This window comes from Mercurialis annua, linkage group LG3 (assembly GCF_937616625.2).
Source record: "Mercurialis annua linkage group LG3, ddMerAnnu1.2, whole genome shotgun sequence".
NCBI lineage: Eukaryota > Viridiplantae > Streptophyta > Magnoliopsida > Malpighiales > Euphorbiaceae > Mercurialis > Mercurialis annua.
The window spans coordinates 58,480,906-58,505,264 of NC_065572.1; the positions used below are offsets into that span (position 1 = coordinate 58,480,906).

Genomic DNA, 24,359 nt, shown 5'->3' on the forward strand with positions numbered 1-24,359 from the left:
TACTAAGGGCAGTAGACCCTATAAAATTCTCATAATGCTTAACAATTTCCTCCTTCATACACTCTTGTCTCTGAATTAAGCTTCTACGGAAAAACTTTGAATTTTGGTCTCCTAAGTTGATCCATAAGGCTCTAAACTCAATATCACATTTATTATTATCACATGTCATACGATAAATAGACAGTTCATAGTTCTACGTGTAGAACTTAATTCACACAAATATTTCTCATTACAAATAGTCAAACACTAAACATCTTCATTGTGACTTTATCCCTCAATTCCAATTCTTGAATAAATATGACTTATGATAAAAAAAAATACAATCGAATTAGTATATCTTAAAACTTGCACTCAAAACACAAACTCGTATCCAGGTCAAGCCGGACTTAAATTTTAAAATTGGTGTCCAATACCCACGTGAATGAGATAGCAATAATGCTAAACATGCTGCAATGAATCTCAACATCCCTCTCAAAATTAATAATGTACATCATACTACGGACCGTACAACTCAAAATTTCAACTATTTCAACTAATAAGATGAACAGCAACTGCCGCTTTAGCGAAAATGATGGTATAAAAAAGAATGAAATTAACATAATAACTACAAAATTGCGAAAGAAAAACATATGAACAATGAGGAATATTACGGTAAAGCAAAATCCACTGTCAACTATGTGAATAGAGTTACAACATCTCTACGATACCCTCTTACCATCAACAGTCTCGGCACATTTTCTACTAAAAGGTCCATGTATTCCATGTAAAAGTAGCCCGGATGGTTGACCGGAGGCGGTGGTAGACTCACAAGCACAACCGCTGCCATTCTCGAGTATCTTAGTATTGTTGAGTTCAATTTCAGGGTTGTGTATAGGAATTTCTCAATCTGTTGCTCGTTCACTACCACAGGCTTCCCGTCGGCCATCAAACCAGTCCCTTCATTTTCAGCTCTCGACTTCATCTCAGCTAGATAACTAGCAATTCGCCGCTGAGCAGCGGTGAATGCTTCGAGCGAATCGTCTTGCTGAGCACCCTCTGCTTTCGCATCCCATGATTTCATTGATATAACGATCACTTCAGCCTGCATCCGAAGATCGTATAAAAATTTCTTAACGTCGGCTTTAAGCTCCTCCGCATCCGAATCCTCCTCTGCAATGCAGAACACCTGAATCTTACAACTCTCGAAACTTTCCTTTGTAAGAAGCAGCTGGGAAAGAAGAAGCATCAAACCACCATCCCGTACAATCCAGTATAAATCAATTGTCCCATACTGCCTTTGATACTCATTAGGCCACTCGTCAAGACCCTTCACAATAACAACCGCTTTGTTCGCGACAATACAATCATTGATTATCCCAACAAAAGTGGCCGGAATTTCAGTTAGATTTTCTCGACGCCATATTTCAGGATACCGCATCACCACAATATTGGGTTTGAGGTTACCGAGACCCATAGTTTGGACAATTCCACGGAACCCTTCAGCCATATTGGGGGCTACGACTATCTCGGCTACACCTTCACAATTCTTGTACTCAATGTAGGTATCAAGTTGCTTGCAGGCTACCTTGGCATCTTCAGCATGTTCATGGTAATCTCCATCTAATATAGATACAAATATAGACATCCCGCGGCCCTTCTTTTTCATGCAATTTGCAAAGTCAGCAAGTTTGGGATGGCAAGGTACATTTTCTGGTAGCTTTCCCCAAGGCCGGCAGAATATGAGAGGGATGGGATACCAGTTCTTCGGATGGACTTGACTAGCTGTAAAAGCAATGATATATCTATTACAATGGAAGGATACAAATACATGCAAATAGGAAATGAACGAAGTAAATTTAAGTTCAACATTTTTAATTATGAGGCTGTCAAGTCATTTAACAAAAACAAATCATGCAACGACGTGATTCAAATCCATATCTTTTATCCCAAGAAAGATCGAGGAATTTACAAATGAGAGTGATGCAGCACCGCCATCCACGGCTCTGACACCATTAGTTTGATAGATAGGAAAGTACAATACTTGGAAACGATAAGAAGAATGGATGATATAATCTAAGCAATTATGTCGTATTGAGACCGTAAAATTTTATCACTACTATATGTTTCAAACAGCAGAGAACTATACAATATCTTTCACTAATGAGTAAAACATGAGTATGAACAATTGTTATTGCATTGTTAAATTCTAGCAAGTAGCACCCAATAATTAAATGGATAGTGACAATATCTCAATTAAAAATGATAAACGGAATAACATGCAATAAAATGATATTACTAGTAAATTAGATCGTTTGAATCATTGATATCGCATCAAGGGCGGAATTAGAAAATTTCAAATGAGGGGGCAGAAAAAAAAATTATCGTAGAAAATATAACTAATCATAATAGAAATAAAAATATATATAAAAATAATATATAATTATATATCAAATCATGATGCATATATATACCCAACTAAGTAGTTAGAATGTTGGTAAAATTTATAATAATTATATTTTTTTTAAAAAAAGTTAAAGTACTAAAATACTCTTTTCTAAAAGTTTGCAGGGGCGGACGCCACTTCACCCTAAAAGGCTGGGTCCGCCCCTGTATTGCATAGCTGAGTTTTCAGTCAAATCCATTAACCAACTGTAGAAACAGTATTTTGATTAAAAGTAATACTGTCTACTTTGCCATTTTCACACAATTCATATTTTTTACAAATTTATGTTCATCTTTCCTATTATTCCCTGATTAAATACTATATGAAGATCTTTACTAGAAATGGCAAGTCTTTTGGGATAAAAAAAATAAGGGAGAAATGGACAATTGTATTGGGATGGACGGAGTAATAATTAAACAAAGATCAACATGCAATAAGAAATTTTTACAAACTAATAATTAATAAATATCACCGTGAGGGACAAAAATTCTACATCCTGCAAGCACATGTTTTTGCTTCCTTTAAGTAACAGATACATACCTCCAAGAGACCGAAGGCTGCGGAGAGCTAACTGAAAATATGCACTCTTGAAACCATCGCCCCAGTCACCAGCCTTTCCTTTGATGCTTACATAATAATATATGAGGCTCGCAAGAGCAAGAGACACAACAGTAAATGACCAAGAAATCAAGAACATAATAACTGCAGGGAGAAAAAGATACATTAAGCATAGTTTTTTTATAAACATCTCCAATCTCATGAGCATGCAGAGAGCATAAAATTTGTTCAAGCAAGTCGCACATTGTTTATGCAATTATCACTAAGAGTTTTTATCATCATCTCACTTTTCTATAAGGCTTATTGATCAATCTTACATCTACTAAGGATTTACCAATTTCATGTTTAATAAATGGACAATTTTTATCACCCCTGAGATTATGTCGAATTCATTAGTTGCTCCCTGAATTTGTAAACCTGAAATGGACGTTTGCCAATCATTCTTCCATCTGTTTTTCAATCGTTTAAGTTGGTCAAAAAGCTTGATTGTCAGAAAGTAATATTTAATTTGCCTCATTCTTTTAAAATAAATCTATAAATAATTTTAACGTCTTTAATTGATAATAGTAAATTAACATATCATTGCAAAATGAAAAAAATTATAAATAAAATTCTTTAACAATCAGTAAAAATGGAAGTCATAAAAATTGATAAAAAAATATAGAATATTTGTAAAAACAATTATAAAACTTAAGAATTTATTAATCACATCAAGTTACCAAAATAAGTTCAATAATAATAACCTATGTTACATTAGAAAATATAACATTAATTAAAATTATATAGAAGTTCTTTAATTTAATATACTTTATAAATTATGAGATTCATTTATTTATCATACTTTTATTGAATATAATGTGATTCATTATAATGGCACCATCACCATTACCTACTCTAGCAATGTCCTTCCATTTGAACTCTATTTTTAAAACTCTCTTCATTCCCTACTATTAGTAGTGTTTATTTAAATATATACATCACTATATACTGAGAACTTTTATAAAATTAATTTTTTAGAGAAAACGAATACTTCCTTCGTCCTATTAAATAATGCTCATTTAAGAAGTCTCACTATCACTTTTATGATGTACTATTTAAGAAGTCTCATTTGAATGTTCTGTACTTTTCAAGCTATCTTTATGTAAAATAAAAAGAAACTTCTTAAATGGAACGGAAGGAGTAGTGGCTAATAAAATTATTAATTTATGTAATAAAATTTAATTACATTTTTGTAAATTGTACACACTTTAGTAGTAATCTTTAACATGTAATATAATTTTTATATTTCTATTTTATTAATTTTTAAAGAATTTTATTTAAAAAATAAATTTTAAAATAATTTTTAAAATAATTTTTTTGATAATATGTTAATTTAATAGTATTATTAAATTTAGGGGTTAAAATTCTTTATGGACGTATTTAATAAGAAAATGACTTTAGCATCAAATTGAGATTTATTACTTACAATATAACTGTTTATCCAAGTACATTGGCAGAAAAAATAATATATAAGAAAATTATCAATAAATGGAATCAAATGTCAGCGGGAATTAGTTGATTTTTAGAAAGTCAGATATCAACAAATAAATCGACCTAATCTCGAACAATGATAGTGATTATCCCTTAACAAAATAAGTAATTGTGCAGAGATAATTTTTTAGTGATTCAATTACCTTAAATTATCAAACAAAGTTTAATGACACTATTAACATTAAAATGAAACTCGGTATCATCATTTATTTATTTTCATTTTATCAATCAAATTCTTCTTATATTTGTGAGATCCTCAATCTTTTTCATTCCAGCTCAAGATTCAATACAGCCTGGTATTTTGTTTTGGTGATGATAAGAAATGGGGCTATTTAGAGGAGCAAAAGTTCAAATTTAACCATTAGAGGTTTCTCCTCTCCCTTCAAATTAAATAAAAAGACCAATTTAACATTGGTCTTTCTCACTTATACGGTTAAAAATTTGTGATTTCAAAGGAACTTGCACAGCAATAATACTTTACTGTGTATCAGATCCAAGAACTTTAGTCCTCAATTCAGAACAAAAGAAAACAAAATAATGAGAATGTAGAATGAGGCATACCAATGCAGAGTGATGCTCCGAGAAGAGAGAGACTCCAGTGGTGAAACTTCCACCGTGGCCGCCAACTGGGAGCATCTAGAAGATCTAGAAGGAAGCAAGACAAGTTCACACCAGAATAACATAGGAGGAAGAACATAGTAATAGTTGGGGTGATCAGATCCAGGTTTCCAATAACGACACACCCGATACAGATAAATGCTGTAAAGAGGGTAGCAATATAAGGCTCGTGCCCATCTCCAACTTTGAAGTAGTTGAGAACTGGCAGAATATCATCATTGGCTATTGCGGCAAGCAGGCGTGGAGCACCTGTCAGGCTTTGCAGAGCTGCTCCTAAGGTCGAAAGTATAATACCAATGTATACAATGGCAGGGAAAGGCCACGCAATAGTAGCTGTAAGTAGCCTACATTAATGGTACAGTTTAGCAACAGAGACAAGTAGAAGTGGATAAAATATGAGTCCAATTCCCCAACCCAAACCAGCAGATGCACTACATATTTATCATCAAGACATCAGCCATAATTCAACGATTTCAAAAAGAAAATCAAGAAAACAGAAAATTCTTTCGAGGGAAAAATAAAGAAATCAAGGAAAACATTAGAACTATGTAAAAAGTACAGTTTTAGAAGAAATGAAAATGAGGGCCAAACAAGCTGTTGCACTTAGGAACATAAGCAAGAGACAATTTCAACGCTCAGACCAGCAGAATAACAAGTTGTCCTAAGATTCTAGATCAACTAAAAACTTCTTCATTCACATCCCAATTACTCTAGCAGATAATCTATGTATTCTTCTTAGCATGATTAGCACATCTAATGACAAGATTTAAATCAATGTATATATAAAAGGAATTATACGTGCTGCATATGATCTGAAAAATAAGAACAGGATTGACAACCCAATGGACATCTGCAGCCATTCATACACAAAAAATGATTACTGAAGATGCAGTGCTGAAAACTTTAATGATGATATACTCCCTCCGTCCCAATAAAATTGTCCACTTTCAGAAAAAAAAATTGTCCCAAAACTCTTCTCCACTTTTAAAAATAACTAACTTTTACACTCAATTTTCCTATATTACCCTATTTAAAATCCACTAACGAGTAAATTGAAAGTAAATTGCAAGTGACCCTATATTAAATAGGGGTATGACAAGAAAAGTAAGGAAAATTTTACAAAACCCATAAATAATAATTGTTTTTCTTAAACTGTGTGATAAAGGCAAAGTGGACAACTCTATTGGGACGGAGGGAGTATATGCTTGCAGATATGCATGGGAATTTGTCCAGTCCAGAATTTGCTAATATTAACATTTTACATGAGGGATTCAAACAGATATTCTTATCTAAAGTAGAAGGTAAATAAAGATGCGAATGTTCACACTATAAACCTATCAATGTAGAAGACAAGCACAATTACCTGTCTGTTAAAAGCTTGTCTCTTGTTGCAAGAGCTCCAAAAAATAACACAGAAATCAGGTACATTGCTGTAGTTGTAAGACTTGCGGTTAGTGTACCAACAGGAATTGAACGCTGTGTATCTTTGAGGGATGCTGATCTATTAGAACCTGCCATAATTCCAGTTACGGCAGGGAAAAATAGACCAACCAAGGCACTGGAATAAAAAGGAAAGAAAGAAAGAGAGGTTAGAAAATTAAAAGAATTTTTTTTGCAGCCATCTCCTTGAGAAAATACATTATCGTACTTCATCTAATAGGTTGTTGACACATCAGAATTTGGAGGCACCAAATGTCAAATGTAAGCCGAGAAGAAAACTATTAAATATTCAATCCAAGGTTGGCACATCAAAATAAAAGGTCATGGTTGCTTAGCTTCTTTTCTTTTGGGTAGGAAAATCACATAAAAATTAAATTGCTTAAAATTAAGTTCCAGGAATTTTCATACATATTCTAACAGACAACTGAATCAGACACAAAAATTATGCCTAGTCTCATTGTTATATTATAAATGGTTACTGATTCTTCTATATTGGCAGCAGGCTCTCTATTCTCTGTTACCTAAGAATTAAATTGAAAGAGAGGATTGTTTAAAAGTTCACTAAATTATAGTACACTTATTCACATGAAACCCTTTTTCCAAATTGAAAGGTTCATCCCTGTTGAAATTTAGAGTATGAGTGTTTTATTTATCAATGCATCTGGCATATATAATAATTCTCAAACAGATGGATCCTGATCAAAGAACTAAAGTCAGCAGCCAGTTTGTTATATCTAAACTATTCAGCCCCATCAACGCATTTTCAGCCTCAGCAAAATACAAAATTCATATATTCAAATTCAACAAAAGGTCTTGTTTAGCCTCTTCTATTAATGTGCATTTATAAGGTCCTTCCGGCATTCTGTACTAGAATAGCAAACATTTGAATAGATGAATTTCATAGAACAATAAACAATTCCTTTAGTGGCCTAATGCCGATAGTAGGATAAGCATTTTGCGACCAGCATGGAAAGAGAGGCCTAGACTGACAAGACTTATCGTAAGACCCCCGTGAAAATAATTTCACATCCAATCGAAAGAAGACGATCAACTTTAAATGGCAACAAGATTAAAAAAATATTAGCACATACTTGAAATTCCAATAAGTTTTTCCTTCAGGATCAGGTATACCAGCATCATTAGTAAACTGGTAATCTGAGCTCCAGTTATCTTTAAAGCTTTTCAAGCTCAACCCTGTGATTCCAGCTGCATCAATTAACGCAAGTGTAAGATGATTAATTTTAGCACCCAACTGTTCACAATTTTAATCTAGTAAAAGATGCCAATATTCACAGCACACATTTCTATGAAACAAAAGCTGAATGATAACTTTGTTCATCTAAAATGATTTAATTTCCATGTTACAGTACGAAAAGTTTAAGGATAACTAATAAATTCAAAATTAGAGCAAGAGATTAGGTTAAAGCTAATTTATAATTAAGTCAGTACTGTTTGGATATGGTAACTAGCAAGCAAAACATGGCTGCACATGCCTTCAAGATTCTCAACATCTAAACCTGTATCAAGCAGGATGTCTTCATGAGATGTGCACCTCAAATCAGACGCAGGGCACGGGAAAGCCGCACAATATTATGGAAAGTTTCAAGAAGCTTTCGGAAACTTTCCGTTTCCGAAACTCTCAAAAACCCATACAAAACATTTTGGGACCATTACCGTAAATAATAAATATTAAATACTCATTTTCTAATAAATAACTTGTCTCCTAAAAAAATCTAAAAAGCTTATAAGTAAAAAAACCTAATTAGTTGCTCACAAACCTTATTATTCACCAACTCATAATTCACAAACAAAAACTTTGTTTCTTTTTAAAAACACGATCTCTACATTCTAAGTTATTTATTTCATTGATTGTTATAAATATACAATAATTTATTTGCATGAAAATGCATTTTTTATAATAAAAATCAATATACATATATATAATTTCATAATTTTTAATATTTATAATATATCCCTATATTTTTATTACTCAAATATTCCCCGTTACGTTTTAATTTCTCATATTTAAAAAAAAAGTTGTTTCACCATTTCCGTGTGTGTTTCCGTGCAGCATTGATATACCTAAATTTTTATTTGCAGCGTCAAACTTTCCATACCAACGATCAATCAAGAGCGTACAATCCATAAATCACCAAGACTTTTGAAAGACTGAAGTTCCCACATTCTACAGCAATAACATGCTCCCACTATGTGTCTGACACTAGTCAACATATTTAACATGCACACATAAGAACTTTATTCACCGCCGGTATATAAAATAATTTAATATAGCCATGTCGATATCTGTGCATTATCATGCCGTTCTATTTCACAGCTCACAGTATACCTATCTAGATTACATAAAATCAAGAACACGAAAAGGCCATAAAAATCTGAAGATGAACTTTTCAGATTAGTTATCTGATATAGGATGGGGTAGCTGGAGCTAGCAGAGTTAAGAGGAGCTTGCAAAGGCTGACCATGAAAGAACAATTACATACAAAAATTGTGGTACACACATCCACCACTACTATTGCTTGGTAGCACACCCAGCCAGCAGAAAATGTAAAAGCATATTATCGGTAGTCCTCTAAAGCTTAAAAATGACAAGCATATTCAATTTCAAGAATTCTCGATTTAAATATTTTATTCAAAATAAAAATCAATCTAAAAGTGGAAATAATGCTGAAAAAGAAAATTAGATTGACTATCTTGATGAGCAAGTGTTATGGTTACTTGCAGGAATATTGCTAGTTAGTAGTAGTACAATAATCTTTAGTTTCTATAACATGTTCATTGCCAATAATTAATTTGGATTCAAAAAACACTTAAGCCAAGTTTATGTCACAAATTGCATACGCTTGGCTAGTTGGCCGTCTTATATTATAAAGTTTGTTAAAAAAAATCTTCCTTTTTGCATCTTGCCTCTTTGAGGTGCAAAGATGTGCCTAGAATCCAGGACCTCTTAGCTCCTTGATATGTCTTGCACCTTATAACTCTGATAAGTGCATATCAACATTTAAGTTCAGCCTAATGCATGATGCCAAAGATAGAAAATGTTTACTAGTCATTCTTGGCATACTATAATAAATATCAATCGGCACAATGAACATATGGAAAGCGTATCTATAGAAATAAAATACTTACTTGTTGGATCATCCTTCCCTGTCAGAAACATCCCAATATATATGCATAACAGTGAGAACAGAACAGGTATGAGGAAAGCAGGTGCCACTCGATTAATCATTTTCACGCCGCCAAATACAATGAAGCATAAGATGAGAGTCACAACTATCCCATAAACCTGTAGGTCGTGTGAACTTGGACTTTCTATAGGTCCCACAGCTGCTGTGCTATTATTTACTTTAGTGATAGTCTCTACAGAGGAAACATGGAGGGAAAACAAAACAAAAAAATAAGAAGTTTTTTTCCAACATCTCAAAATTATATGGTAGTTGTTTAACAAACAGTATCAACTATTGCCTACTGTAGAAAAAACTTAGTCGTACCTCTAAACATGCCAGCAGCAGGAAAAGCTTTTAAGAAGGTTTCTACAGCTCCCAACACATAACTAAACCACACAAGCAAAGAAAAAGCATACATGTGAATAAAAGAACTTAACAATTCCTGCATGAAGCTACAAAGAGAACAAAATGACTAAGAAGGCCTCAACTAAATATTCTTAAGGTCATGACCTCAGACACACTTCAATACATATCAATGCAGAATCGCGGAAATGTTTAAAAGATCTACTCACAGAGATCCCGCAACCGCATTTCCAAGGAAGAAACATAGTCCAATGCTAACACCAACCTCAGGGCCAAGAGCACGACCAATGAGATAATATGGTCCGCCACCCTGAAATCAAACACGACACCAAGTTGCTTAAAAACAAATCACTGTAAACTACTTAAAAAAAAGATGGCTGCTAGCAAATTGAACACAAGCACATTCGGATTACAAGTATCAATCTCCATGTATCTAGTGCAAGGTCATCAAGAATGAGTAACATGTGCAACATATTCTACTTAAGCATTAGAAATTCAGAATGAAATTTCATCATACAGGATCTCCAGTATAGTATAGTCATTAGTTGCATCAGTGACTAGTACAAACAGCTATACCTTAGTCCGATTTTTTTTAACATTAAGCTTAAGCCCTATCAAACACATAGAAAATGTTACTCATGTTAATCAATCTTCCCATTACTTGAAACAAAGATTCAGGATAAACAGCAGCAAAACTTTCACAAACAATAATACAATACTTGGAAAGAAAAAAATTGGAGAAGTGAAATACATCTTTCAGGCACATGGTTCCAGAATATAAGAACTACCTACTAAATCATAATTAGGCTCAAGGCAAAAGAACATATTTTCCTAATTACGGAAAACAAATAGTCTTCCCAAATGGAAAAGCAAATGCATTAATGATGTTATTTTGTACCTTCATTGCACCATTTGTTGCAATAGCACTCAATGAAATTGACGTCAGAAAAGTACACAAACCACAAAATGCCACCAGCAATAATGATTCTCCTATGCCAGCCATGCCAACAATCCTGAAATGTTGACAAGACGGGAGAGAGTAATTAAATTAATCAATCGAAACGCAGTGAAACTTAAGTTAGTACAAAACAGACTTGCTGCTCTAAACATATAAGGAAAAAAACAGATGAGGAATATGAAAGAAAGTTAACTGACAGTGAACCCACTCCAAATAGGTACCACTATATAAACTATTTGTTTTACATTAAACTACCATCTCAACTCTAAACAAAGTGGCACAAGTATCCAAATCACACAAAACCATCAAATCTTCACTCTCCCCTGCCAACATTATTGCTCAAATCTCTCCAAATGCATCTTTCACAATCACTCAAAATCATATTTGTGGCAACCAACCAGGAAAGAGATTCTTATTACATGAAACCACAACGCAAGAGACAAACAGAAAACCATTCTCTCATAAGTAACTCACAAAGATATTAAAAAGCCCACTAGCTACTAGAAGTTAAAACCACTGAGGCGCTAACCAGCACTTGCTACTCTTTGGCAACTATAGATAACAGCTCATGTTCAAAACTGCAATACAGTAATCTATATTATATGGTATGGCTGATAGCCTCAATTTCATTATGTAAAATAACTTGTGCTCCCACTTGAGCTATCCCAAAAATAACCAATTCCAATTGAGGCAGAAATCTTCATAAATCCTAAAATTGGAGCTATAAAAGAGGACATTATGACCGGCCTTATTTTCCAAAGTGTTAGAAAACTACTGTGAAAAATCCACTTGGGGGTTTCAGTCAGAAGAAGGAAGCTAAGGTTTTTTTAACATATCCTTTTTCGGGGACTGATCTACATTAAGATCAGAAGTGGCCATGTCCACCCCAAATCCGAATTAGGTCCCTGAAAAAAAATTATATAATTTTTTTTTATCCTTGGTAGTTTTTTTCTGGATTTAATTAATTTTGATGAAAATCAATTTGTTTTCTTTATTTTAACCAAATAGTTTTAGTTTCTTACAATATCGTATGCAATCTTTTATTATTCAATTATATTTTGATATTATATATATAAAATTTTATGCAATTCATTTTATTTATTTGTGATAATAAATAAAAGATAAATATATATTTTATATTATATTATATTATATATATTTTTAAGTTACAACTGAAATTATAATTTATTGACGGCCCCTCCAAATATTTTTATCTAGGTCCGCCAATTTTCTAAAAACTCTTTTTGTGCTTTTCCAATAGAGTGGCATGATTATTTTGGGCATACTTGTAGACTCTTCGAGAATTATCATATGCTTCCTCAATTTGCTACAATATTTTGCACTTGGCTCAATGGCTGTTTTCTAGAAGTTTCTTGGCTCGATACCATTTTTATGCGCTTTTCTTCTGTTCATTATAAGACTTGTAGGTTATAACCTAAACTAAGATTCCTTTACTGATTTATCTTCCTGTAGGATAATCTCTTTCTCTATCAATAAGGTTAGAAATTTTCCTGACTTCTTGTATGGTAAATCTAGTCCTCTTTATGGTTGTATTATCTTCTATAAATATGTTTTATTCATCCATAAAAAGAAAAGACAGGTGTCGCCACATTTCCTCGTACAAATGTTCATGATCAAGGTCTATGTCCTTAAGATGAGCATCAACAGCTCTGGCATGACAATTTAAAGTTGATTCAAGGCGTGAAAATCTGAATTAGAAAGAAACCTCGCATACCAATAGTTTCCCAAAAGATGAATTCTGAGAAAGAGATCATCTAGCTCTAAGAGAGTTACCAAGTAAATCGGATGTAATATATAATTCCCAGTATGTTCTGCAAGCATGGGACGAAAACACCCATCAATGTTCCCAATTTAAAATCAGTAGCCTGCAAGACAGAAAAATTGTGCAAATATGTAAGAAATGCTACTGCATGCTTAAATCCTACATTCACAAAACAACAATAAAAGAAACTAATATGATAAGGTTCTCCACTTTAAAGCCTGGCAATAGAAAATGACACTTTGTACAGTAATCAGATCCAAAAAGTGAAAAATGGCATGCATCTGTGAAATCCAGCTGATTTCATTATTAGGCACAATTTAAATTTAGAATTTATAAAATGACAAGTATGAATTTTTTGGGACAGAAGACAAATGTAAAAGTTGCAGGTTCAAAAATGAGCATACCCTAGGAGGCTCATAAGCACTAGAAACATCTTCGCCTTCCCTAGGACTGGAAGGTGCTACCACTTGCTCCGATGTCATACTGCCAAGAAAGTCAAAAGCAGGTATGAATCATAAAAGTATAAAAAAAAAACACGGGAAGTATAATAAACAAACTTTTGAGAAAGGAAGACTGGACAGGGTACTCATAAGCATTAACAGATACTAAGTAAAGTTAGCAGTGCATTTTTGTAAAAGAAATTAGGGTTATCCCCCCGCCATAGTTGTCCCTGTTGGCCTAGTAGTTCCTTAGTCTTGCAACTCAGCTCTTCGAAACCTGCTCAATCCAGCTCAACATGCTGAGCCAACAAATTCCCTAAAATACAATAAGTAGTGGCATATTTACCCAAACTAAAGATCATGATATATTTAAGTAGAACTCATATTACTAGTGATCAAACGACAAAATCACCCAATAGAAAAATTAAAGTAGAGTTCATTAATACTGATGATCGGGCAATATATAATCTCTCACTAAAATACTTCCCGTTTCAGTTTTAAGTGCATGACTGCATGTATCTTGTTCGTGTTAGAAAAGAGTGTTTCACAAGAAAAAGAGACCTCTCCAAATACAAATTAATCTACTCTATTGTGTGTGCATGGAATGTCGAAAGTGTCAAACAATTGTTTGCAATCCATTAAAAACACCAATATTAAGATCAGTCAAAACAAAGTGATATCCAAAAGGAATTACTGAATAGCTTAATAGAGTTGACATGACTGCTATGGATGGTCGTAAATTTCTTCCCACATTACCCATTACTAGCAGAGATACCTATAATAATTTAGCCTATAAAGATTGTTCCATTCTAGCCACAACAATGCTATGGAACTATGTAGATTCGGGGAAAACAATTCCATCAAATAACAAAATGACAGAAATAAAGACAGGGAATTAGGATAAAAACTAAAGCAATGTACCTTTTAAGACCAAGAATATTCACAAGAGAATCAAAACCAAACAATTCTAACTTGTGTTCTCTGTCCGTTCCATTCACTCCCCCGTTAGCAGGAATCTCCACTTGACTTGCACTATTAGGATGCATGTTCGCCTGAGACCCCACCTTCCTGTACAGTAAAATTACTCAGTAATCACAATCTAAAAAATCATCATCACCACTACAAAGATCGCTCATCAAAATAGCTCGTTAAACAGAAAAATCGCACGCAATTGAAATCTCGCAATATCATGTCAATTTTTTTTGCTTTAATTTCCTGCAAAGTGCCTTTCTATCTCAAGTTGGATAAATTGAATTCTACAAGCTCTAACCTTCCTTTGAGTGTTTAACTCATGCAACGGTTGTGCCACGTCCTTTTTTACAAGGAGCCAATGAGCATTTGCAATAGAATCTTTAGTTATTGCTTAATTTTTAATCATTAAATATTCCAATATAGCAAACGCCTCATCGGTTTGTTGCACGAATGACGTGGTTGTATAATTATTCCCTTTCTAACATTAATTATTTTCTTTTTGAAGTTCCCTAACATACTAAAGATGAGAGAGCAAGCATTGCCTATAACAGAGAAAGAAATCTAACTTCTACTAAAAAAAAACTACTAACTGACATTTACCTAATTCAATTTCTAACAAAAGAGCAAATCAATACAGCATTAATAGTCTGGGAGCTTTGGCCTGGTTGGCAAAGCTCCTAAGACATCCTTCTGAGGTCCTGGGTTCGACCCAGGCCTCAGCAGCCAGTGGGCTGATTTAAAAAGAATTGTATATAATCATAATTAACTCCCGCTAACCCCCGCTAACAAGTAAAATAGGTCTATCTTTGGCAAAAAAAAAAAAAAATACAGCATTAATAGATAAAATAAACAAACATTTAACCAGATGCATAAGTCAAAAAAATTAACGGTTACTGACTTGAACTTAAGCAGATGAGAATTAAACAAACAAAGAAATGGATGTAGTTACTTGTGAGAAGAAGAAGATCCAGGATCGATTGACGACATTTCAAGAACGGCGCGATCATTCGCCACCACCGGACGGTACTTCCGGCCGAGCTTGGCGCGAAACTCGTCTTCAATTCCGCCGCCGCCGCCTTCTACATCTTCATTGTTATCCATTTGTGGTTAAGATCTATATTTCTTCGGAAATGAAAAGAAATATAGATCTAATCAATAACGTATGAAAATGAAATCAAATCTTAATGCTAAAGAAATGCTCAAGAAAAGTAAAAAATGGATCTGATTTTTTTTTTGTTTATGAATTGTTTAGTAGTGATAAAAAAAAAGATTGAGCAGACTTGATTTGAAAATTATTAGAAGAGAGGAAAAACCAGTTTCAGCTGTGTTATTTCTCATTTTATATCCCAACAAAAGAGGGAAAATTAGTCATGGTGATGGCGGATGGTTAAAAAGAATTTTCTTTATTTTGATGAATAATGGGTTAAAAGTTAAAACGTTGGCTTATATTGAAGTTTTAATTTATTGAGCAAATTACTTTAAGGCCCCTCACGTTTGTCATAATTCACAGTTTGGTACCTCTTGTTTGAAAATCAAACGATTTGATACCTCAGTTTTGATTTTTTAAACTATAAGACCCTTCTGTTAGTTCCGTTAATAATTTGATATTTACTTTCAAACGATTTGGTACCTCAGTTTCAATTATGTAAACGATTTGGTACCTCACATTTAATTATTTTAACGATTTGGTACCTCATTTTCAAACATTTTGCAAACGATTTGGTAACTCACGTTTCATTCCGTTAACGATTTGGTACCTATATTTAGAGAAGGGCATTATAGTTTACAAAATCAAAACTGAGGTACCAAATCCTTTGATTTTCAAACAAGGGTTACCAAACTGTAATTATGACAAACGTGAGGGGCCTTAAAGTAATCTGCTCTAATTTATTTAGTGCGGTTGATGTAAATAAATTTAATAAAATTTGAGGTAAGTAATATATTCATGTTTAGGCAATTTTATAATTTATTTGGATTGTACTTTTTTTATATTTACAATTTTTATTATATTTTTAAATTTATAAAATTTTCTTCAACGCAAATTAAGCTTGTATTAGTTAACATACATCGGTTCTCAAAATGGAGAGGGGAGTGAAGAAAAATTTGACTCTGAAGAATAATGAGTTGTTCGATTTTAAGCTACAGTTAGTTGTTGAGGTTATTGCTAAGGAGGAACGACTGGAAGATGAAGATGGGACGATGAATGGGCCGATAATGATGTTGAATGATGTGGTTAATGCGGGTATAGATGATAACATTGAATGCGCTATGATTTTGGAAAAAATGGTTTGGAGAGTGTCAAATTGGTGGTTAGTGAGAAAAGTTTGAGAAAAGTTTTTATCAAAAAGCTAGATTGATAATGTTTGAATCTCGATTTTTTCTGATTATATATTTTGGTTGAATTTTGATGAGGATGAAGTAGGGGCTAAGCCTGATAATTATAATAGCACTAAAGTTTTCCCTTTGCCTATAATAGGGTAAAGAATAATGGTGTTAAATTTCAATATCATTCACATGCCTTAGGCAATGGAAAGAATATGTTTAAGTTTCATTTAGACTAAGTAAATGACAAAGAGAATGGGTGGAAGCATGTGTTATACGCTCTATAAATGGTATTGAACCTAGATTCTTTCGATTGCAAGGATTTGTGATGAATACATGGAATAATATAGGATTGTAAGAAGTAATATAGATTAATCATAAGATTTTTTAGTCATAGTTTAAGATGAATATGGGCAACTGAAGGCTCTCTATGATGGACCCGTCTTTTTTTATAAGAGGCCTATATTAGAGGAACGACAACTGAAAATGAAATTTGAGGTGAATAAACTCCGTAAAGTCCATATTTGCGTACATTTTTCTAAATTGTGGAATTATAGTCTTCCAATATGTTGGGGAAGATGGCAATCTTATATGGTAAAGCAATGTACAGAGATCAATGTACCCATCATTTATGTAGATTGGCCTATACTAGAGTGCTAATGGAAATGAAAGTGTTAAGAAACTTTCCTCAAGAAGTTATTTTTATAAATGAAAAGGGATACCAATTTATTCATAATATTATTTATAAATGGAAACCCTTTGCATACTATAAATGTAAGACTATGGACATGTTGTTATAATGTAAAGCTTATAAACCAGAGGAGAAAGTGTGGATTCATAAAAGTTTAGAAATTGAAAGTAAGAAAGAGAGACTAAGGACTAGGCTTATATGGATGGTGTTAAAAGTGGGGATGGTGGAGAAGCTAATCAAAAGAAGGAAGTTGATAAGAATGCCCTTGAAGAGCTGAAACAAGATAGCCAGCCAAAAAGCCTTACTATTGCTAAAGATAAAAGTAAAGTTATTTCTAACCAACATCATAATAATGCTCAGTTGAAAATGGAGAGCCCAAAGCTAATGAATTTAAGATGTGAATGCTTAGAGACAAAAAGGCCTGAGGAAATTAATATACCTTTTAGTAGGGGTAAATGATAGGATTTGAGAATATTAGGGGTTTGATGACACCATCAAGCATTCAGAGATTAGGAATTAGATTGTTAATGTTCTATTATTTATTCTTGCTATAATTGAAACTAAGGTAAGAATTAATAATATTAATAGAATTTCGAAGATGCTTAAACTTGATGGTTGAAGTTATATTAATAATAATAATCGTGGTGAGCTTGGTAAGATTTGGGTGATTTATGAAAATAATAAAGTCGATACTAGTTGTATTGATAAAACTAGCCAGTTGATTCGTTGTAGAGTTAATGGAGAGGATAAATCTTTTATTTACACTTTCATTTATGGTGTTAACTGTTAACAGAAAAGGTTATGGGATGGCCTTAAGGAGATTTATATGGGGTCTGATGAGTCTTAAGTGGCGTTAAGCTACTTCAATACTATCTTGAGGAATTTTGAGAAATTTGAGTGGGGGGGAGGGGGGGGGTTAATATGGCAACTCATAATGATTGTGATGATTTTCAAATCTATTTAAATGATGTCAATTTGATTGAGCTTAAGTGGTGTGCTATTTTTTTTACTTCGAATAATAATCAGATGATGATAATAGGGTTTGGAAGAAACTGGGCAGAGTATTAATTTTTAAAGGGTGGATTAATAAGTTTGATAATTTTGAAGCCAAAGTTTTAAACCAAGGTATATATAGTCACTCTTCTCCTCTTATTGTGAGTTTTAATGAGTCTATCGCTCCCAGCTACAAGCCATTCTGGTCCTTTAATATATATAAACAAAATGCAATGAGCTCTTTAGATTGTTAAAAACATTTAGAATGAGCTTATGAAGGATTTTAATATGTATCATATCGTTCATAAGTTGAAGAAGCTTAAAATAGATTTTAAAAGGTTTAATAGAATAAGTTTAATGATATTTCTATTCAAGTGGTGAATATATCATGGATACTTTAAAGACTATTTAGGAGCAAATTCAAAAAGACCCATTGAATCATATTCTTTTATATGTGGAACAAGCTATTGTCGCTCATTTCAAGAAGTTGTTGAGATAGGAAGAGAACTTCTAAAGGCAAAAATCTAGATTCTAATGGTTAAACCTTAGTGATATTAATATCAAGTTCTTTCACAAATCTGTGAAACAAAAGCAATCTAATAATAAAATTGCTTATTTCAAGATTGATTGGATAATTATTACTTTTAATAATCGTATCATGTCAGTTAGAAATAAACTGTCAGATGAGTATTATGTGATGTTGTGTGAGCGTACCTCAGATTTGGAAATCAAAAGTACAATGTTTAATATTGGTATCTGTTTAGCATTAGTATCGATAAAGCTTATAAAATTGATAGTTACGGAAGCTTATTCTTTAGGAAAAGTTGGGATATTGTTCGAGGAGATGTTTGTGATGTCATCTAATTTTTTTTGATTATGTTAAGATGCTAAAACAATTAAAAACTACCATTATTACCAAAAATGAGAATACTGAAATAATTAATGACTTTAGGCCTATTGTAATGTGCTTTATAAATGCATCACTAAAATAATTTATACTATACTTATAAATTGTTTTGGGAACCTTATGGATAAGTCTCGCTCTGCGCCATGGAGAAAAAATAGAATTAATAATTTATTAGCTCATGAGTTAATGTTAATTATTATACAGTCAGAAAAAGAAGAAGAATGTGTTATGAAGATTGATTTAAGAAAATTTTATGACTCTATCCATTGGGAATACATTAAAGAAGTTATGATTGGTCTTAATTTTCATGATAGGTTTATCAAGTGGGTTATGGTTTGCATCAGAATTTACCTATTTTATTATGATTAATGGAAGATCTAAAGGAATTTTCTCTAGGGCTTGTGGTATTAGACAAGGAGATCGCATATTCCATTTGCTTTTTATTCTCGTTATGGAGTACCGATCAAGAGCTTTCATTATTATGTGTGATAGTAAGTTTACCTATTATTTAGGTGTAAGAAGTTGAAAAATAAGCATATGTGCTTTTCATATGATCTATTTATCTTCTGCAAATCAAGCAAATTTCTAATGTCCTTGAGAACTTTCATAGAATCTATTAGTTACAAGTGAATGTGCCAAAAAGCTGTATTTATTTCAGTGGAGTTGATAGTGATACCTGAGATAAAATATTGCAAGATTTGGATTTTAAAGACAGAACCATGCCTATCATTATGTATTCTTCTTATTAGTAAAAGGCTAGCTAAATCTGATTGGAATGATTTAATTGATAATATTACCAAGAGAGTTTCTTATTAGACTGTGAGACATTTAACCTTTGCAGGCAGATTGCATCGGATGAATGTTGTGTTGTTTAGCATGCACGTTTACTAAAATTCTATCTTCATTCTTTCTCTTGTTATTACCAAAGGAATTGAGAAATTATGCAAGAAGTATATCTACAAAAGGGACAACTAAGTTCAGATTTGGTAATCTAGGTGCTTGGAAAGATGTGTGCATGTTGAAAAGCAAAAGTGACTAGGAGTTAAATATATGGTTCTTTGGAATAAAATGGTTGTTATGAAACATATTTGGAACCTAATTATTCTCAAGTACTCTCTCTAAGCTCAGCAAATCATCAAGAATAAGTTAAAAATTATGAGCTTTTAAGAAATTATCAAACTTTTGGTAGTTAGCTGGAATTGGAGGAGCTTGATTAAGTTAAGGATGGAGGCCAAAGACTGTTTTAAGTATGTCTTACGTAAAGAAAATTTTTATTTTTGGCATGACCCTTTGTAATACCGACGTCATTTATTGATATATGATATTTGAATTATCGGAATCTCGATGTGATACGTGTTATATATGAGATACTCTTTGGAAATAAAGTTAAATATGCTACAGGATTGAAGTAGTATCGAAATTTAAAGATCTCATGATAAGTGTATTTTGAAAATGAAAGGAGACTACGTGTCACTAAGCAATTGGACCATTGACCGAACATGAATTACATATATTATCAAAGGAACATGGATGCATATGAATCATATGTGGAATACAATAATGAGTGTACAATTTGGAGTCATTTCGATTCATTTTTTGAAGAATTTTCGAGACAATGCGCAGATGATGCTGGCACACTGACACTGTTTAGTAAAACAATGATCTCTCCTAATTGAACTGTTGGATCAAGACAAAACTTGACGGAGGCCTTGCTAAGAGGTAAATCTATAAACCGACCATTAAAATTTTGAATATGCCAAGTTTTGGATAGTGTACAAACGCACACAGTAGGTGTACGAACGCATATCTTGAAAATATGAGGGTGTGCGAATGCACACTCCATTTGTGCGAATGCACACTCTGTTTTGACAGCACATAGCTATAAATAGCCCCAGTTTCGTGAAATTAAGTCATTTCTTCATTTTGAACGATCAGAGAGCAAAAATATCAAACCCTAACCTACATCCAAAGCCTAAATCTTCATCTAAACTTTTCCAAACTCAAATTCAACATCAAATTTAAGGTTGGAAACAAGATTGATCATGTGGATGAAACTATTAACGGAGTTATCGATTCGGATGTTAGATTTTCCGGATTTCACAAAGGGTTAGGGGCTATACTCAATTCTTGAGGTAAGAAGAATGGAGTTTTTGTGATGAAAAATGGATAAAAGTATGTAAATTGGGGTTTACGACATTGAATCATCGATTTCTCTAAATAAACGGCTTTTTGATTGTTTAATTGAATTGGGTTTTGTTAGTATATTGGTGTTTAAGCATTTTTAGAGCTTAGATCGCATCAGAGCAGCTCGGAACGCAATTTCAGGGGTTGTACGAACGCACAGTGCACGTGTGCGACCGCACGGGGGCCAGAAATATCGTTTGGGCATATTTGCCCTAGTTTCGACCCGAACCATCAATTTTCGTATAACGAACTTTAAAGTTAACCGAGGACATTAGATAAAAGAACCATTGGTTTGATAAACAAGTGATTTATCAATTATTTGGATTATGATTATTAAGTTAAAGTATTCATAATATTGGATTATAAGATCATATGAGATCGAGTTGTTAGAAAACAACGAGCTAAATGATTAAGATTTTCATGTTCCGTAAGTTGAATGAAAACATGGTATCAGTCTAATATTAGACCTAAGATTTAGTACTAAGATTGATGTTTATAAATTAAACAGAGGACCTGAGGAGCTATCGGACCGACAATAGCATATTTGAAGAATCGATCGACACCTATTGTCTTTAAATCTTCGTATAGTCGAGCTATCGGGTCAAGACACCAAGACATTCGACGGACCGACTTATCTGAAGCTTAAATATAGGGATATGGAAATAGCGGTCACTATGAGTTGCACTTTACTTTTGTGTATTATTACTTAAACGTTATTTTTGATATTATAAGTATTAGTACTAAACTGCATCGCCTATAGTACGATTTTATCGTAATATATCTATTTGTTTATCGTTTTATTGATTATCTTAAGAGTGTGAAAACTAGTGTGTGATCCGAGAGAAAGAACTACCTATTGGCCGTCTATAGGAAATGTAATATCCCGTATATTTTTTTTGTTTGTTCCGTCGAGCTTTCAGTAAAAATTTGAGTCGTTCTTTGATTCGGTCGTGGTTCGTTTCGTGTTCAGTTGGGTTGAGTCGGTTTGGCCATAAATTACTTTAATTTATTAAGCCATGCAAGAATAAGCCCATGCAAAGTTAGGCCCATGCAAATGCAAAGTGTAGCCCATGCAAATGCAAAGTGTAGCCCATGCAAATGCAAAGTGTAGCCCATGCAAAGTGTAGCCCATGCAATTGTTAATTTAGCCATAGGAATTGAGAGCAAGTCTCGCATTCTAAGCAGTAGCACCTGTTCTTATTTCCTTAATTATATGTGTCTTCTTAACCCTATTTTAATTCCTATTTAAGAAACGTTTAACAAAAAAAATCATTCCTCATAAATCTCTCAAACCCTAGCTGTCTTTGCTCATTATAAATTCCAAAAAATCGGTCATCTTCAACCTCTCCATTATTTCCAAATTCAGTAAGTTCTTAATCTTAGTTTTCAGTTATACTTTCATTATCGACACTTCCGTTCTTTGATTAGTATCTCATTCGTTTTAGCACCGAATCTAGTTTCGTTCATTTGTCGTCGTAGCTAACTTAGCCCTCTTCGATCCCAAACTTGGAAATCGTAATTCAGTATGTTATTCCTTCCGTACCAAGCGCCGTCGTTTTACCGTTTTTAAAATAAATTTGTTAACTGTTTCTTGTTCATGTTGCTGTCGACTTTTGCCTCATTGTTAATGTTATTTATGTGATTCCTTAGGTTGTAACTGATGCATGCTCCTTGTTTGCAAAATTGCTTGAGATTATGATAGAGTTTTCATTGAATCGATTTGCTTATGGTTGAATTGATGCCTTTCCTTATTCTTGTTGCGGTTTGGATTCACTGTTTTGAATCGATATGTCTTGGCTGCCCTCCTTGCATGTTTTGTTCCTTGTTCAAGTAGTAATGTTTGATTGTGTTGTCGTGATCAAAGATTAAGATAGGTTTGAGTACATTTAGTTTTGGGTTCTTTCATTGCTCATGATTTCTTGTTGATTTAGTTGAGTAATTGGCGATATTAGTTTGGTATTAAAGTAAGGTGTTGTTTGTTTTTCTTCATGATTCCATACTAATCATTCATTTTTATCATTCTTAATATATAGATTATTTTCAAACTGAGGTTAATATTTTGGTTATTAGTGTTGTGTGAATTATTTATTTATAAAAGTGTTCATGGTTAAACTTTTTGAAATTGAAGTTTGGTTTTGACGGCGGTAACTATAAATTCAAAATAGGCTTAATTACTTAAAAAACTCTCACCTTTAACTTCTTTTTCGTTTATACCCTGACCTAGAAAAATTGTCACATATACTCATGATCTTGTCTTTATGTTTCACCTCTACCCTTGAGGTATTAAATTTACCTTTTTTCATTTGAAAAAAAGTTTAAAATAGTTCTTAATCTTTAGTATATATTCTAATTACACGTCAATGTTATTAATTATACAAAAATCGAATTTTTTTTTGAAAATAATAATATTAGCGGTTTTTTAAATTGGAGTATAATTATAGGTTGTAATTAATAAAAAATATTTTATTTATTTTATTTTATTTAAATTAAAAAGTTAATTAATTTTAGGACTTATTTGAGCGTTTTTATAGATGAAGTATTTGTATGTAATTTTTTTATTAGAAAAAGGTATAAAATAACCCTTATATTTAGTTATTTTCAATAAATCATCTTTTTTTTGAAATTTGGGGTAGAGGTGAAACATAAAGACAAGGTCATGAGTATTTGTGACAATTTTCCTAGGTCAGGGTATAAACGAAAACAAAATTAAAAGTGAGGGTTTTTTTAAGTAATTAAGCCTTCAAAATATTATGGATATTTGCATTATTCATGGTTATTGGTTGCTTATTATATAATTAATCAAAGGTTTGATTTGATTTAATACCTCTTTGAAACCGAACTCTCAATTGTCGTTTTGATTTCTAAATTGCTAATTGTTCTCATTATTTTTATTTTAAAAATAAGGTTAGTTGCGATGATAATTTAAATTATCTTTGATAATTATAATCGGAAAACGCTATTTATATTATTTTCCTATAATTATATAATTACTC

At 32.7% G+C, this 24,359-nt stretch overlaps 1 protein-coding gene across 1 annotated transcript; it reads right to left on the reverse strand.

Moving 5' to 3' along the window:
• Window positions 1-558: 558 nt before the first annotated feature.
• On the reverse strand, window positions 559-15,647 carry LOC126673101 (cation-chloride cotransporter 1). Its single transcript, XM_050367086.2, has 13 exons — window positions 15,219-15,647; window positions 14,219-14,365; window positions 13,262-13,340; window positions 12,869-12,960; window positions 11,015-11,129; window positions 10,326-10,426; window positions 10,078-10,139; window positions 9,716-9,946; window positions 7,660-7,774; window positions 6,492-6,686; window positions 5,072-5,472; window positions 2,963-3,124; window positions 559-1,761 (listed from the first exon to the last, which is right to left on the reverse strand). The coding sequence occupies exons 1-13, from the start codon at window positions 15,368-15,370 to the stop codon at window positions 674-676; spliced, it is 2,940 nt and encodes a 979-aa protein (XP_050223043.1). The 5' UTR covers window positions 15,371-15,647; the 3' UTR covers window positions 559-673.
• Window positions 15,648-24,359: the final 8,712 nt, after the last annotated feature.

Excerpts from the sequence above, each read along its gene's own strand:
- LOC126673101 (XM_050367086.2), bottom strand. The coding sequence starts at position 15,370 with ATGGATAACAATGAAGATGTAGAAGGCGGCGGCGGCGGAATTGAAGAC. Across the intron at positions 14,366-15,218 it reads GGATCTTCTTCTTCTCACAA|GAAGGTGGGGTCTCAGGCGA; the intron begins GTAACTACATCC and ends TTTACTGTACAG. Across the intron at positions 1,762-2,962 it reads CAGCCTTCGGTCTCTTGGAG|CTAGTCAAGTCCATCCGAAG; the intron begins GTATGTATCTGT and ends TTGCTTTTACAG.